The sequence below is a fragment of the Vespa velutina genome, chromosome 2, assembly GCF_912470025.1.
Source record: "Vespa velutina chromosome 2, iVesVel2.1, whole genome shotgun sequence".
Classification (NCBI taxonomy): Eukaryota; Metazoa; Arthropoda; class Insecta; order Hymenoptera; family Vespidae; genus Vespa; species Vespa velutina.
Genome location: NC_062189.1, coordinates 10085813 through 10104880, shown reverse-complemented (window position 1 = coordinate 10104880; position 19068 = coordinate 10085813). Strand labels below are relative to the sequence as shown.

At 34.3% G+C, this 19068-nt stretch overlaps 1 protein-coding gene across 2 annotated transcripts in view; it reads left to right on the top strand.

Annotated features, from left to right (window-relative positions):
* LOC124957838 (UNC93-like protein) overlaps positions 1 to 19068 on the top strand; it is a 36417-nt gene that overhangs the window by 14477 nt on the left and 2872 nt on the right. The window contains exons 1-5 of one of the 2 annotated variants that reach the window (XM_047515239.1): positions 4741 to 5187; positions 5274 to 5977; positions 9771 to 9990; positions 14319 to 14481; positions 18120 to 18387. In XM_047515239.1, coding sequence (XP_047371195.1) covers positions 5290 to 5977; positions 9771 to 9990; positions 14319 to 14481; positions 18120 to 18387 — 1339 coding nt within the window. In that variant the 5' untranslated portion in view covers positions 4741 to 5187; positions 5274 to 5289. Of the gene's footprint in view, positions 1 to 4740; positions 5188 to 5273; positions 5978 to 9770; positions 9991 to 14318; positions 14482 to 18119; positions 18388 to 19068 lie in introns of those variants that run through there. The other variant, XM_047515238.1, reaches the window with a different exon arrangement.

Genomic DNA, 19068 nt, shown 5'->3' with positions numbered 1-19068 from the left:
CAATTGCAATGTGCATCGCACGCGATCGTTAATAATTGCGATCGATAAGTAAGAGGTGAGTCAGCGCAGTACGCACGTGGCTAGTGGTACTAATTATCTGTATATGTATATATGTTTGTATGTACATTGAAAACAAATGCACTCAACGAAGGAATCAGAATCATTTTGAAATATCGAGACTAAAGATGTACGATTACTGTTTTAGCTTGCCTCTTAATAAAATTGATTCTAGTAGCATCTTAATTCATTCTCATAGCTTCATCCAGTGTTTCTTCTTACAATTAGATACATAAATATATACGTACGCATATAAGTTTGGAGTCTCAATGAAATATTTAATTTTAGGCTGACTAAATATTCTCTTCGATTGAAAAAATCTTCCGATTGCAAAGCACAATTTACAGACTTCCTTTATCCTTTTTTGCTTCTTCATTGTATTTCTTTAAATTTTTTAGCTCGTTAAAGTCAAGAATAACAGTGGTGATATTTTTTTGTCGGAGAGACACGTTTCATTTTAATGCGGTACTGCTTAACTCACATGTAAATTTTAAGCATCTGCTGAATTGGCGTGAATTTTCATCGACACGTTAAATTTTAGAAAAGGAAAGAATATTTCGGCACGTTCCGTAAATGGAAATACATATTATGAGAAAACATACGTAAAATATCTTTCTCATTATTAGCACCATTGTCGTTTAATTATTATCTAATTAATCTAATTAATCATTATTTAATTATTTTTTACCATGCGAATCTGTTTTATTTTATTAATCGAACACTAATCATAATGACGAATTAATCGGTTATTCTAAGTATATTTGACAGAATTCGAAATTTATTGCAAATTTATCTTATTTTCGATTGTAGCAAATAGATAATAAATAAAAATTAATAAAAATAAAAAATTGCCAGAAAAGAAAGTGTGATGTGCATTCATGTTATTCTATACGACACGAATTCTATCGTTATCGCCCCTACCTGACACGACCGGATCCTCGGCAGTTATGCAATGAAGAGATTATATTTTGCCTCGTTCCACTCTTTAGCCTTGTCACCTTCGTGCCTATGCACCGCCTTTAAGGCTACATGCGCACTGTCAACCAGCCATCAGCGACCAGGTTGACGAATGACTAAAAAATCAGCCCACCAAATTGAGTGACCAACTCGGCAACTTGAATTTATCAGTATTATAGCAACCATCGAACAGAATAGATATAGAGGAGAGTGTTATAACAATGAAAGCTACTTTAAAAAAAAATATTGGGTGTTTTTCTTATTATAAGAATGCCGTACAAAAGAAATATTCAAATAATTTCTTGAAGACATCAGAAGTATAAATCTTCCTTTGCCACTAGAAGTGGTTCTTCACCCTCAATTTGCCATTAAGGCAGTCTAATATTTTAGAATTTTTGAATAAAGAAAAAGAAATTTTCCAGAATTGCATTTGGTAGCTAAAATTACTTTAAGACTCGGGTCTCTTGCAGATTACATTCGCCAAAATCTGTTCTCCAAGAAAGTTTTTTGTAGTGAGAACATTGAATTCGATTCAATGTATTTCACTAATCGCAGCGACCAGCAAATTGCACGTGTTTTTCTAGTTGACGTCAACCAACTGCTTACCGTGATTAAGTGCGTATGCGCTCATATATTTCTTTCAATTTAATGTTCGATAGTACTCATGTAATTTGACAGTCACTCACAACCGTCATTATAATCGTCGTTTCTAATATTTCTAACTTATAATTGAACGAATAAATTAAATTGTAAATTTGTCTTTTTCCTTTCTTCTCTATTTCCTTTCTGTTTTTTTCCATTGTTTCTTTCTTCTTTATTCTTGTATATCTACGGCAACGATACGTATTAGTTCTTTTCTAATATATTGGTTCGAGAAAAAATAAAAAACTAATAAAAGATCGTATCGAACCGATTTTTTTATTCCCGAAGTGACCAATTGAGATGAAAAGTCGTTCGTTATCGACGTGCAAGAATAGGCATTCGAATGAGGTATTCGAAAATAGACGCAAACTGGTGCACGGGTGGTCGGGGTAAAGAAGATAGGAGGGAGTGGTCAAGGATCGACGATCTCTCACTATCAGTGGCACTTAATTGCAATGCGCGACGCGACATGTGTCACGGCGCAGTATCGACCGGTCACGTACTAGAATCGATTACATCGACGACAAACGAATCTACGAGCGTGCTCTTCTACGTGATCGTTGACACTCTTATAAGACTAATGAAGAGGGGAGGGGGGAGAGAGAGAGAGAGAAAGAGTACAGTACATAATACGTAACATACGGTTATCATACGGTGATGTGAACTAGTAATTTCAAATTTATAATTTTTATATCCAACTACTTAACGCATATTGATTTTGTCATCAGTTCCTAACAATTAAATCCTGAAAGACTTAACAGTTAAGTTTTAAAGATCAAGTAACATCGTTTTTTAATCCTGATTAGTGAATGAATCGTTGATCAATGCGATATTCGTTTCTACGTTTTTAATATGACTCGTTTGCGAATTTAATATAAATTTGTTAATATGTCTTTCGAAAGACCATGAATTCCGTAAATAGATTAACAATCGTCTTCTATAATGATAACTTATGTATGCATTGTACTTATATTTGTATGTGCGTACCATTTGATATAAAAGTCTATTAACGACAATGCACGATGATAGTTGCCTGGTGCAACTCGGCTTTGAGGTTATCCGCAAGGACGTCCACATAACTCGTGCTCAGTATTAACTCAAGCCGATTGACTTGCGTCAATTCGAAAGTGCAAGATGGATCGTTTCGGCTTCTCGATTTCCTCGCACTCGCAATTTCGTTAAATTTAAACTACCCAAAGAGCTTCGCTTTTTGAACTGTTAACGTAACGAAGACGAGTCCATTTTTTGCAAAATTCACTTCTAATTTTTATTAATATTGATAATTCTACCATCTTGATAAACATTTGAAAAAGTAGATATAAAAGAATATACGAGAGGAGATACGATATGTACAACCAATTGTTATTTAACGACGTTTCATTCTTATTTAATAGGAGTAACCATTTTGAGTCGCAACAAAATTTTTGGCAAAAATAGCAAAACTATAATAATAGTGGGATTAGTAGTGGGAGTGAGCACTTCCGTTTAATACAAGTAGACATTCATGGAGAATTTGACCGAGGGTCTGTATAGCTAGTTAGAGCAACTGCCCAGAAAGCGGAAGATCCGGGTTTTCGAATCTCGGTTCCAAACTACCTGACGATCTAACTTTTATCACTTATCCTATAATTATATTTAATTGTGAAAAAGAAATTGAAGTTGTTTATTAAAACCCGAATATTCGATACATACTTACATACATCTTAATAAATCATTAATTAAAAGAACACAACTTCTTTTTAATCATCGAATTAGAAAATTTAGGAAGAATTGTGCGGATGCGACGACTGTCGCACGAAATTATATATAAATTCAAGTACGAGTAAGTAAAAACTTGCCATTGGATAGAAAGAACATTGTAAAATTGCTTTAGTCATAGCTCTGATAAAACTATCATTTATCTTGTACGTACTTATATGTTCTTTTGCATTTCTTTTGTTTCCGGAAAAAAAGAAAACCTGTTTGACGAAAAGCATGATAGGTAAAAATAAAAAAACGATCTATTCGAATGTAACTTTTTTCAATTTGTGACTTTAGGATAATCCGTTGTAACAAGCAGATCTATAATGTTTCGTACAAATTATGGAAACGTAGAAATACACATTCGACTTGTTCATATTGGTAAAAAATAAATATTGTTCGCATTTCGCTACTCTAAAAAGAACAATGCGATTGTTTACCATAGAAGATAATATTTCGAATTACAGTAATGAAAACTTATCAAGGCTAGATGTTGAAGTTGAACTTTAATGACATCGGGCTTTGTTTAAAAATGACTTTGACGGCTTTGACGTCACGCACAAGATACTCGCTTAGAATACTTACGAAGAATATAAGATAAAGCACGTTCGATCGGCTTCGATCATTATGATTTTTACGAGAAATCCCAATTGTCAGGTGCACATAAGTACGTAATATGTAGATGAGTACGTAGCAGGTAGGTTCCTATCATTAACAAATAACAGATGAAAGATAAATATAAAGTCTTATACCCACTGAAATAACAATGAGGAATTTGTTGTAATCTTTTATTGGTACATATTCCGAAACATTTTTAACAAACAGCAACTTATAGAAATATTTTGTCCATATCAGAATAATATAATTTGAGGAACATTTGTATTTTGTTCTTTTTTTTCGGTTTCAAGACAATATTTGCGTACACATTGAAGGAGTATTCGTTTCTATTATATTACCACGTGAGTCTTCGTGTTTCATATTTTTCTTTGATTTTTACTGCTCTGAATGGGAAGAGGCAATAAGCGGCGATATTTGCTGCTAACAACAGAAACCTGGAAAAACATTTGATAACAACAGCGAGTTTTTCAAGATACATGGAACAACAACAAAAAATTCCTCGTTGCTTTAATGAGGACAAGACTTAAAGCGAACAATAGCGACAGCCAGTGATCTGGCAATCAAACTGGCACAGGAAATTCTATACGTCAATATATAGCTGGATAGTATTCTCTCTTATGTATTATAACGAATGACGCGTACGTGCGAACGACGCAGCGATAGTGGTGATGGAGACATGTTGCCATAATCTGCTCGCATCGCTTCTATGAAAGATACGAGAAAATTGCATAAATATAATCAACATTTAAACAAGAATGAATCGCCGAGGTAGCCACCGAGTCTCTTTTAAGTGGTACTACGCTAATAATTGTACGCACTCATGCAAATCGTTTTCATCAAGTATTATCGATAGCAAGGATAGTTGATGTTCTTTCGAACGTTAGAGAAAATAGTAAACAGCGTCTTAAACGAGTGCAAACTTACTTTTTCGGTATATCGTGTCAGTATAACGTGTCATACATACATCATTTTTCATTATCGGATAATCACCTTGGAAGTTATACACAATTCATAAGTGAGTCATGCATGAATTTTCATCATCTGTACGAGTTGGAAATAATAGTCGACTCGCTTCGATATTAAAACTTGGATGTCTTGATTGTCTAACGACAATTTATCGATACAAAAGTTCTTTAAATACAACAATCCTTGTACTTTTACAATTTTTATAACGTAAGTTCATTTGACTATACTAAAACGTATCTTTATTGCATAGGGAAAAGATAAATATTAAAAAGGTATTTGTTACTCTTTCGCAGGTAGCTGAAACGTAAAATGGTGGCTTCGCAGAACGATGGCGGTAGAAGTGTGGGCGGTGGTGGAAGCGATACCGTTTACACAGTGACGGTAAGCGGTGTAGGTTATAGGAACGAAGGTTACAAAGATGATGGTACCGATTGTATTCCACCGGAGCCTCAAAAACCACCACAGCTACCTCAAACGGAAGATGATACTCAATCGAGGAAATTTAAACTTTCCCGTGGCGAGAAGTGGCGGATTTTGAAGAATATTGGGACCGTCTCGATAGCGTTCATGGTGCAGTTCACGGCGTTCCAAGGCACAGCGAACCTTCAGTCGTCAATAAATGCAAGCGACGGCCTCGGTACCGTCTCTCTTTCGGCAATTTACGCGGCCCTTGTGCTCTCTTGTATTTTCGTACCGACTTTTCTCATCAAGAGGTTAACCGTTAAATGGACGCTTTGTCTTTCGATGCTTTGTTACGCACCTTACATCGGTTCTCAGTTTTATCCAAGATTTTACACCCTTGTGCCGGCTGGCGTTTTGCTCGGTCTTGGTGCCGCACCTATGTGGGCAGCAAAGGCTACCTATCTCACGCAGGTCGGTGGTGTTTACGCAAAACTCACGGACCAACCGGTCGACGCGATTGTCGTCAGGTTCTTTGGCTTTTTCTTTCTTGCTTGGCAAACCGCAGAACTCTGGGGAAATCTTATATCTTCGTTGGGTAAGTTCTTTTATCTTTTCACTTCTTTCCATCTTTCGATCCTGTTTATTATAGTTTAATTGTATATACTATGTGCTTTCTTTTTACTTTACTATCTTCTCTGGTTATTCAGAGATTTCAATGAATGGATAAAGAAGGTCGTATCTAGCGGAGCGCCGGCGCGTCGATTAGTATTAAAGTAGTTCATCACTGATTCAAGGAAGTCAGACGATGACCGATCAAACGCGAGCCTTTTCCCTGCAAAGGCCATGCTCACGCACGAGGTTGTTATACACACGTTACTCGCGTATACATCTCACAAACGACGCGATGTGTGTCTGTAGTTGTGAAAAAGAGATAGAGAGAGAGAGAGAGAGAGAGAGAGAGAGAGAAAGAGTGAGTGAGAGCGATAAGGTACGCGAGAAGAAACAAGATTTATCCGGTATAAACTTGCGATAGTCGGTTTCCGTACCACTTCGTACACATTCTCCGATACCGTCGGTTACCAATAATCCTATCCTTTCTTTTTTTCTCGATTTCTTTTCTTTGTTCGTCGATCTCTCTATCGTCTAATAAAGTGAAACAAAGAATAGATAGATATTTTTAAGTAAAAAGGCTCTAGCCAAAGTGTACTTTTAATTTTCTAATTAAGAATAGTAAAAATAAATTCATCGAAGCGGAAAGATTCTTTCTTGAATCAAAATTCCTCGATCAATTTAAATTTCCACGCTGTGACATGTTAATCGTTACCGTTAACAAAGTGTAGAATTTAAAGCGGATGCTCAGACGAGTCGAACGGGAAAAAATCTTTAAAAACGGCATAATATTATTAGCATCGTTACCACGGTGAAAGTTCTTTTCTCTTCAAATGTCGAGTTCTCGTATTTATCGTACTCACGGGTGTTGGCCCACGCGAATTTCAGAACGGCATTTGAGCTTCGCGCGCACGGAATATGATTAGTTCCCGATATACTAATTTAAATATTTTGTGAAAATTCGGTAGAGTGACAGAGCTCGATATAAGAGAATTAAAATTATTATTAGGAGTATTTATAAATAATTATTTCGAAGTTAAACACACATATAATATCCAATTTTTAAAAATTAGTTTCTAATCAATTACATATTCATCATTATTATCCATTTCTTCGGCAAATTTTCAATTCCTCTCTTATAAAAAATTACTGGCTAAGATGAAAAATATAATTCGATTTCATGAAAGTGTCTTAACATTGTCGATCAAATTCAACGTTAGCACTAATTGATTTTCAAAAAGTCCCTATAGATATCATAAATTGCTGTTACTGCGGTTCTTATATTTAATCCTGATCAAAAATGAAATAACATGCAATAATGTATATGTTCTTCTGAAGGTTAGTCATTTGGTTTTGAAATAAGAGAAACCTTTTTTTTTTTAACTATAAATCATCAATTTACTTTACAATATACGGCAACAAAATACGTCTTCATATATCAAAGACTTAAGTCGAACTGAAGCTAAATTACTTATTAAAAAAAAAATTGACGACTTATGATCCCTATTATTAAATGATAATTAGGTTATTTTTATATAAATGAGATGATCAAAATGGAAATAAATGAATGTCATCTTTTTCATCATAGAATGTATGCTATTTTCATCATTAAGTTTTATCGTTTCTTTGCTTCTTTCTCTTTATGAAGACTTTGAAGAAGAATTTGTACCTATAAATGTTATACGTTTTTTCAACAGATTTTTTCAATAGATACGTTCTAAAAAGACTTCTGAAAAGTTACAAAAAATGCGATCCTAATATCCGAGAAGAATTCAATTAGAGACACGTTCGTCTCGAAGGAAAATAAAAGTTTAACACGTTTCAATTATCATGCTCGATAATTCTTACACACAACGAGGAGAGAATCGAGGTGGTTTGGCAGTCTCTTCGATATGAGTTTGAATCGAAGGTTCAATCTTGAAATTGTTTTTACGATTTAAATGTATAGTTTCGTATCAAGTTATATTATATGTAGAAATCAATTAATACCTGTGTATACCACTTATGCCATATTTGTCGTAATTTTGCTATATTTCGCGAATGTATAAAACCTTTTTCGATGAATGATCTTTAATTGTGGATATGATGACTTTATTTCTTTATTTTATAATATAATGAGCTGACATTACACTCGAATTCGTTAGCATGCGGTTTCTCTTATCATGATTGACTTAAATAACATATTTTTTCATCAGTTTTTAAGAAATCATCATATATTTGTACAATTGTTATCAGTGTCGCAAGGAAATTAGGCTTATAATTGTTCGAGTTTAGATTTTTATATTATAATAGTCTCTTATAAGATAATGAAATAAAATTTCATTAAATAAATTTAGTATCTTAAGAAATAAAACAATTTGTCGTAGAGTCGGACTTTTTGCTCAAGACGATATTTTTATTTGCTACTCGTAATAACTTGTAACTAATATCTCATGATAAAAATGTGTTAAAAACAACTTGGTTCAATTTCCTCGAAATGTTGAAGCATTCGTAAGAACAGAAACGACGGAAATTGAACGGAAGACAGAATCATTTCGTCTCTCTCATTCAGTACGTGGCTTTTGTTGTACACGAACAAGTTCGTTGTTTATCATTTTTCACATTGTTTATTTTTTTTCACGTTATCGAGCCTCGAACGAAAAGATCCTTCTAGAAAACTCGAAGTAAATGCCAGGAAACGATACGACGGATGAGAGCGCACGTTGATCGTTTCCTTCTTTGCATAGCCGTGTATGTATGGGCAAGCGTTTATACAGCTGCGAATGAAACGCTTTCTTGTTATCGTTACGAGTACGCCACTATACCATATATCTACACGATAAGTCGAGAGATTTGCGAATTTTCCATCGATTGCCCAAAGTTTATTTTCTTATATTTCAAATGGAAGTAACGTGGAAAATAATTGTGATTTCCATTCGAACGAAGAAAAATATCGTTTCTATAGATATTAATTGGAAAGAAAAAAAAATTATTAAATTTATTAAAAAGAGAGAAAGAGAGGTGGGAAGTTGATGAAGAGACGGAATGATTCTGAAACGATCGTGGAACGATCTTCGATTGTGTCACGTATAATATAAATTATTACGAGCGTAATACCGTTGATTACCATGAACGACGAGACATCGGTCTAACCGTGACATCGATATCTCGCGATCACCTGAAACATGGAGAGAGCCAGCAAGCACAATCGATTTACGATCGGCTAACACGTCTGAAGCGTGCATAACGAGACACAGTATCGCATATCCTCGAGGATCGTAGCAGTACTTGATGATGCAACCTCGTATAAGATCTCTCTCTCTCTCTCTCTCTCTCTCTCTCTCTCTCTCTCTCTCTCTCTTTCTCTTTTTCTTTCTATGTTATCGTGGTAATATCATCACTTCGCTGGATGAAACTTAACCGTTGAGTTATCGATTTATAGAATGTCGTTATAGTTGATATAGCCATGTTTCAAGCTGTACTTGAGAACACGACACCTCTATAGGATACGATCAAGATAGTGGTGATTTCCGGTGTAATCCTGTAATCAACCTTTTCGATCTTTTCTCTCGGTCCGCACATTACCTTGACGACGGAATTATCAATTAAGCGCGTACGACACGTATCTACGTATAAATTAATGCAATGGTAATGTGAAAAGCATTCGTTTCTTCGAATATAGCCTTACGATTTCTCTTTACATTTATACTTCTATGTGCTATTATCTATCTTATTATTTATCCCTTTATGCATAGTTCCAACATTTCTCAAATGAATAAAATAAAATTATCTATTTCTAGTCTTGAGCGAGGGAGAATTCGGTAGCAGTAGTGGCAATAGTACGACTAGCTGGAACAAGATAAAGCTCTGTGGTGCCGAATTTTGCGTTCTTGGTAATGGAGCGCACGAAAACTTAGAGAGACCCCCGGAATCGGAGATTTACGAAATTTCCTCGATCTATTTGACATGTGTCATCGTCGCGGTGATCATCGTCGCTCTTTTCGTCGATCCTCTATCAAGGTGAGTCTTTAATGAAATATCTTATCATCCATTTTTAGCCAACCTTATTTCATTTTGGTCATAATATTCTTGAGAACTTATAGAACTTATTAATAGATTAAAACTTACATATAGAACTTAAGAACTTATAGAAAAATAATTTCGTATATAAGTTCTAAGATCGATTTTAGGTATCGTTTATAGTTATAATTTTATAAATGTGAAGAGACAGATCAAATTAATGTACATCGAATTTTTTCTCGGAGATTCGACCGTATAATCGGTCTGCAAAAGAATAGCGAGGATGAGCCGAAGCGTCGTTTTTTTCCAGAGAAGTATTACGAAACACGCCTTAACGAGCGAGTATCGCGAGATACGTGGGTATTCTCTTCCTCTCTCTCTTTCTCTCTCTCATTCTCTCGACGCTATATCGCCATAAACATTGCTCTGCTCATGATTGCAAAATAGCGTACATCCTGACAGGATGCATAGATGCAAAGCCACCGACCACGTCGTTGCGTAACTACAATCGTAACGATCGCTATTTGTACTTATTAAAAACGCTACGACGGCTAATCCGAATTATTTCGCTTCTTAGGTTGATGCAGAAACCGAGGATAACGTTGCACTTGAACAAACAGATAATAAAAAGAGTCTTTATAGCGTACACGAACCATCTTCCCAGCGTAAATACTAACAAGCACTTCATTGAAAATTATCGATAAAATCGTTTGTTAATCACAATCATTGTTGCGGCAGAACGTCCGATGAGTTAGAATGCATGTCTTTATATATTATGATAAAAAAATATAATAGTATAAGTTCGGCGTAAAAAGGATATTGTGAAAATTGATTGGTCTTTTTTATTTTTATTTTTTGTGATCGGAAAGATCTCATAAAATTTTTCCCGAAATGTCGCTCGGCAATATTATTTTACCAACAACGTAATTTCATATATGCCGGATGTATGCAACATTTAATGGCAGGCCGTCAATCAAATTATTGAGTCGAAGTAGATTTGATATTACGAAGTTTTAGAAAATCTCATTTTCCCGTGTTGGTTAGACGCGAATGAGTGAGTGCGCGCGCATACTTAGAAATTTTTTATTCGTAATTAATGCATACGAGCTCTCTCATTATGTTATGAAAAGACGTCGTTAGCAAAGACTGGTGCCGTCGTTACGGTACAACGAGTATGTAACACCGATTCTCATAATCGAAAAAACACGAATTCGAACAAGGTTAATTTTTCTTTACTAAAGGTGACCATAGTCACCCAATGTTGAACAATATCTGTATACCAAATGTAACCATAGTTATCCAACAAAATTCTGCTTCAATTAATAACTTCAGGTGAATGTAGAATGTCTTAATATTTTCGTGGCAACCAACGCTCTTCTGATGTACTGTATATCCATTTATAATTCGTTTTAATTATTTTCATTTAACTTAAATAAGAAACCAATAATTTACGTTATAAAATGAAGCATCAAATGTTATGTTCTGCACTAAAATATATATTCCACTATAATGAAAGGGTTAAATGGATTTGTCAAAAAATGAAAAGAATTGACAAAGAAAGAAACGATTACACACATCGCGTCATTCTTCTATGGTTCGAGAAACGAAACATACCATATTCATACAATCTTAAAACCGGAAACGGATATACATCCCAGATTAGAGGGAAATGTCTCTTACGAATTGTAATTAGCTACCTCTAATGATTCTAACCATTTTCTGCAATGAGCGGCGGGGATATCTGGACGATCGTATGAATGAAGAAGTATCGTACCGCTGGACAGCTTTGCGATTGCATAATCGAACGAATGAAAAAATTTGCATTTTTCGATCAAAGCACGTGTACCTACATATGTTTTTTTTTATTTTCTGTCGCTATGTTAACCACGCTTTTAGCGTGACAACGTCCAACAAAATCTAAATTTACAATTGTGATTTTTGATAAATGAATTCGAGTAATTGAGTTTGAATCAATCGATACCTAAAATTGGACAGTATAATGTTTTTTTAAATGCAGTTCTTTATCAATTTAATCGCTATCATTCTTTGAATTAAATGTAATAACTTTTCAGATTGATTCTTTATGTAATACGTTTGAAAATCGGTTTAATACTTTCACTACAATAGATTTAATCATCAGTATATTGCTACCGTACGGGGCAATTGACCTACAGAATATAATATTTGCTTCTTTATCGTGTCATAGAAATTATTTGATTTTTATTCAAGTTTTTTCAAATTACAATAAATTAGTTATTTCAAGTACAATAAATTGTGAAATACATGTTAGAATATTTGATTTCAACGACAAAATATAGTCATTTTTAGCGAACGCTGGATATTTGATAACTATAGTCATCTTTAGTAATGAAAGGATTGTTCCATAAAAATTGTTGACTCGTATCCTTCCAAAGTTCTTACATAGTTGGAACATCAAAGAAACAGGACATCCGTTGACGTAGAACTATTCACATTGCGCTCTTCTTTCTTTTCTTATTTTCCGTAAGTAAAACAAGAAGAAAACAAATTCTGTGATATCTCGAGATACTACAAGCAATATTGTTGTTAGGCACGCGTTAGATGTCGCATCGACGACGCGTTGACGGTATTTTTTCCACATCGTGACGTTTTCAAGGCTGCAAGTCGTAACGGTTCAAGAGAGTTTCTTTGCTCGAATGGAGCATTTATACGCATAGACGATCATAAGCATCGTTAGACCATCATTAGTTTTCTCAGGTTAAAAAATAAAAATTTGTTAATAATAAACAATAATTTGTTCGTGTGCGCGCGTACAAGCTTGACCCTAACATTGTACAATGACTTAAATTTAAATACTAACTGAAGACAAAATAGGCAAAAATTATTTTTATCTTCGAGAATGTATGTCTTGGATGCTCTCGTGTTTAGTTTACTAACTAAAGTAAAAATAAATATCGATCGTCTTTATTCTTGCGAAAGAAGATAAAATAACTCTTGATGACTTTGCAAGGCTGAGTAGCCGATCGCATATGTGATATCGTGAGAAGTAGTAACAGCAATAATTAACAGTTTTCAATATGCTTATTATGTACCTTACGTATCCATGATACGCGTAAAGATATATTTGAAAAAAAAAAAATAATTTATGATTGTAGTTAAAATTTCCCGTTATACAGTTTCACGATCGTGGATCATAAAGTAGTTTTTCCGATTGCGAGGAAGTCGTTTGTTTTCAGCGATGTTGATCAATGAGTCAGTGCTTCGTTGAACTATGTATCTAGATTGCTTTGGAATGTATCGAATGCTTACAATATCGAATGTGCTATCTTTTTCCACAACAATGATAAATAATGTATAGTAGTTCAATATAATATATACATATATACACATATACATGCTTTCAAAGCATAAGATGTTCACTCTCTTTTCTTAGCTAGACCGCTTGATTCTTAGGAGAAAAAAAAAGTAAAAAAATGCAACCCAGATGCTGATTAGAATAAAGCTATTACATAAGAATGGTTCGACGCAAATGGACGTAAATCTCGGGTATGTTTTTTGAGAAGATAGGCGAGAGCCGAGACCTCGAGTTACTGCGCGCTCTCGTCCACCTCGAAAGTATCCGTAGCTTCGGCTGGTCCAAGAAAGTCAAACGGCAGAACGTGTTCTCTGGAATGCCGTCTGGGTTGGAACATTTGCCAAGAATGGAGAACGTACACCGTCGTTGGGAGATCGCGTTAAGGCGCTATTTAATAGCGCCAAGTGAGATTTATTTTGCAAATTCACTGTCGTAGTCTTCGGTCAAATCAGGTTCATCGTTGAATAGCTACATATAAAAACATAGATACAGAAGTATGTAGGTTTTTTACTCTGTTTCTGGATCTTATCTTTCGACGCCCAGATTGTTGGAATCAGCGCACGCCTCCGCATATTAAGCAGCTAAAATTAGCGCTAAATAATTACCGTCTGGCATGGTGGGGCATGCTCTAAGGACTTTCTCAGTATCGCGTTCCTTTGTATATTTAGTTTTTTATTTGTTTCCATTTTTGCTTTTGAAGTATTTAACTCCTGTTCATATATATGAAAAGAAAAAATGGACATAAAATAAGAATGATATGTAAACAATTCGTAGTATCAATATCCATTTTAAACATAGTCGTCATTAAAGTGCTTTTGTGATGTAAATGACATCGTTAAATTTCTCGTAAGACCTCAAATTGTTGTTAATCGTAAATTCCCTATCAAGATAGTGAGATAGTATTGTCTTCACATTTTTCTATATCGTTTATCAAAATTTAGTACATATATAAATATTATAATTTCTTATGATAGGCTTGCTTTTTTATTTGCAGGTATGGGGAGAAACAACGGCGTGCTGATAGTCAGGAGCTCAATGGTATTCAGTTGCTCTCCGCGACTGCTTATCAATTAAAGAAACCTTATCAACAGTTACTAATACCCATCACGGTATGGATCGGCATGGAGCAGGCCTTCATCGGCGCCGATTTTACTCAGGTAAAATTTCTTGATAAGAAAATAATAGTATACTAATAACGAGTACGTACTTTGTTCCAATCTACATACGTTTTGCTCGTTAGCATCGTTCGACTAAGTTCGATGAAGTTGCGAGTAACCTACTTCCAAAGAAACTCGAAGGCTGAGCTGTAATGGAAGCTTCTCGTCGGTCGTTGAGCCGTGTGACCGGTCGGTCGTCGGTTTATCTCTCTTTTCTCTCTCCTGTTTTTGCACTTTTTACCCTCTTCTCACTGGCGCCATAGATTATCTTTACCGATCCGGTCGAATGATATCGAAGAATCGTCATCAGACTATTTTATAATTATTCTTATTCATTTTTATTCCATTTCTTCTTTTTCCTCAGTTCTTTTTCCCATTTGTTAGCATAATCACCTTTTTTTGGTTTTAATCTTTCGATTCTCGAAGATATAAATGCGATGTCAATACCGTCGAGAAGCGATTGTTTTCTTCTAGAGAGTTATAACATAGCACCCATTAGCAAGAACCCATAAGCAACGACTCGGTCGACATCAAACGATTGAATTTTTCGAACTGATCATAGGATGGATCATTCATCAATTTGATATAAGAACTGCGAGATAATCATCGGAAATTATGGCTTTTTTACAAGATTTTTACACAATTTTCTCGGGGATTCATAACTAATCCCGTATATGCGTTACACGAGTTTTCACTTCTTGAAAATTTCGCCGGCTAGAAATAACCTCATACCTTACATAAAGCACCAAGATACCGAAAACGATCAAAACAATCTGTAAATTGTATTAAAGAAAATATTGATTATTCTAAAAGTTTTTCAATGATCTTAACGATATATTTTTTTGAAGAACAAAAAAGAAACTTGTTAATTTATTAGCACAATGTACATTTGACTTTAAAGGAAAACAAAAAATTTGTTACTACGTTTCAAATTTGTTACGCGGTGACGATGTGAGTTTCGAAGGTAAACAGGAAAAAATAAAAAAAAGAAAAGAAATGGGAGAAGATCAAGAAAATAACCGCCGATCTTTCTGACCCTTCGAGGCTCTTCCTGACGTCATTGCACTTTCCATACCAATCAAGTTAAAGTTGTATGAAATGTATCTACGAACCGACCAAGGCGAAGGTCGGTCCTTGCGTTAGAAAGGATTCATCACGGCCAACCACTGCCTTTTTCTAGCTCCGTGTCATTTTCTTGCAAATCAACTTTTTCTCATTTTTTAGATCTTTGTCAATTATTTTAAATATACGCTACCGTCCATAAGTTACCATACACTTTAAATATTATATATAACTTAAAAAAATTTAATATATTATTTTTCACTTGTGTATATATGTGCATATATATATACCAAAATTATATTTCCTTTCATTAATTTACTCCCAATTATTACTATATTTATTACTATAATTATTTCATTTATATCGTTCATATACCCACCTATATATTTCATTAATATATAAATTTGTATTAACAAACAAAGCTCTTGTGTAATGCATCAGATGGTTGCTTATAATTATACAGATGCTTTTTGAAAGAGAATCAGCTTATGAACAATAATATATAGACAATATGCACTTGCCTATTTTTAACATTTTCATTGGCTTTTATGTAAAATAATCGACCAATAAATTATGAAATAATGATTTTTAAACAATCGTTATCAAATATATGTATGTATGTAAAAAAGAGTATTCCACTTTTGAATAACGTAAGTTTTCGTATTTTCAGTACAGCCTATACTTTTCAGCCATCTTAAGAGTCGTAATCGTTTGATTCGTTGATTCGAAGGAGAAGAATCGCAAGTACGATAGAACTTTTGCTTTTTTTTCCAACGAAGGTACTCGACCGCGTTAGTTGACGCGAAAAGTGCAACGACTGGTACGATCGAGCGAGCTCGTCTCAAAACTGGTCCGACGAGAGGAGTGTATTCGCCGATGAAGCCGGGTAATTGGGCAATTAAATGGTGAAAGAAAAGAGGGAGAAAGATGATGACTGCTCTCCTCTCCTCTCCTCACTCTTTCTCTCTATCAGACGTGCGCGCATACACTGACTCCATTGAGTCAGCTGGCTCGATATAAATAGCTTGCGATCTTATTCTCGCGATACCGCTTCCAAACCTGAAATGTTATGTACTTGTATCTCTTCTTCATCTGTAACATCAACATGCACGCACACCGATTCACGTGCATCTCCATTTACCCAAGCTCGATCTCGTGAGCGCTTGAGGCTATACAGGATGATTCATATTTTCCCGTTTTCTCTTGAAAGAATATCTATGCAAAGATGGCGTTTTCTTTAAAGAATGATGTTTAGTCGTTCCATAGAATAAATATTTTTTTATCTAAATATTTTATCTATCTTCTTTTATATTATCAAAAAAGAATGACGTGCGATGCAAGAATCGGAGGTACGTCACTTTGTTGAGTGAACAAAATCAGCATATTTCTTGAGAAAAGCAATATCGGTAGGTAGGATATCGTCCTCAGTGCGAAGGCTCGTTCTTGAATTCTCGATAATTCAAGTTCCTCGACCGACGATGGAATTTAAATTTTATCGAAAGCATTTCGCGATATACGTCAAACACCAAGGGTTGCTCGTAAAACTTACCTGCCTATCGCATTTATATATTGCGTACACGGGTAATAATATATACCCATTTGTTGTTATTTGACCTTTGGAGGAATTTTGATGAATACGCTCTTATTTCAGCACGAAAAAAATAAAAAAAAATTATCTTCAAATTTCAACTCTTTATCTTAATATTAAAGCGTGCTGAAGGATTTTTTTACATTTAAATAACAAAGATTTTAAATATTTTTAGATATCATTTATTAAAATAAACAAAAAAAAAATGTAAAAAATTTAATATTTTTTAAAATTCTATACAAAAACGTGTATTCGAGATATTTCGTTTATCAAATATTACTTCGTTTATCGAATATTAACAATATTTTATGAGCAAAACCCCAAAAATGACAAAAAATATTTCTTGGTATGAAATATTGTTTCGTGAATTCTAGAATATTATTTATCTGTTATCTGTTCTAGAATATGATATCTAAAGGTAATTAAGATCTCTATGTTACTTAAATGTAAAAAGATACGTGCTCTTCGGTACATTTTAAATATGAAGATAAAGGATTGAAATTTAAAGAAAATTTTTTTTATTTATTTTGAGTTGAACTGGCAGATACACTCATCAGAGGCAAAATAATGTTCATTTATATAGTATATGTATAGGGCATACCTATGTAGATATAATGATATTTTTGCGATGTGAAGCCGTAATACGTCATTTCAATGTCATTTTTATATAAATTTGAGAGATATCGTCCTTACCATTCCAACAAATTCAGAGTCATGTGCGCCTTTGATTTCAAAATATTCAAGTATCGAGTGCCTATGTCACAGTTCAATTGACGTTGTTTACAACCATAGATACAGGCATTGTTGAACAATTAAATGGAAACTATTTTTTTTGTCAATCTATTTCAAAATAGTACCAGATCATGAAGAAAAAACTCGAATGTAGTTTTGTTTTTCAAATAAACTATTTAAATGTTAAGTCGAAATTTTATTGATCATTAACTGGAGGTTTGAAGAAAGAATTAATCTTTTTTACTTTCGGTTTCAGGCATACATCTCTTGTGCTCTAGGCGTTCACAAAGTGGGATACGTGATGATCTGCTTTGGAGTGGTAAATGCAGGATGCTCCTTGCTCTTTGGCTCTCTTATGAAGTTCGTAGGCAGGCAACCGTTGATGGCACTTGGTGCCATAGTTCACGCCTGTCTAATAGTTGTGCTGCTTCTTTGGAAACCACACCCAGATAATCCATATGTCTTTTATTCAGTCTCCGGCCTTTGGGGAGTTGGTGACGCCGTCTGGCAGACACAGGTCAATGGTTAGTATTATTAGTTGATATGTATTTGATTTGGACAGATCAGCATCCAAATCACAAATAATTAATGGTAATCTATGAATTGTTGACCATCTTAAAGCCCCTATACAGTGACAAATAGTATCGTAAGACTTAATTTTTCTAATTTTATTCTTTTCATTTTCATTTCATTTTACTTCTTGCTCCTCTTTTCACCATCAAAAATAAAAACAAAGTCAATTACGAATTTGTTTATAATGAAATAAACACGGTTAAAGTTCATAGAGACGACCTACGACGTTGACATGTGTATAGATATATTCGAGCTGGTAAAACTTGTTCTTTATGATTTTTTCATCAATCGAGAAAAAAGTTTTTGCTCAGTGATATCTTGAAACTTTATCCATATGAATGTAGAAAAATTAGGACGAAAAAACAGTTACGGGTCCGTCAGTCGTCATTTTTCTTTTTCGATTCAAATAGGTAAAGACGAAGATAAATTGAAATTCATACATAACATATCAGGTTTTTAACGACTCGTAGGACATATCATTACGTCATTAGGCGTAGCTTAGAAATAACGATTCTAATGTTAATTACATTCTAAGCTAATTACATTAGCTTTAGAATATTTGTTCAAAAGAATTCCGATATATTTTTCTTTTTCTTTTTTTTCTTATATAATCATTAAAAGTCCCAGAAAGA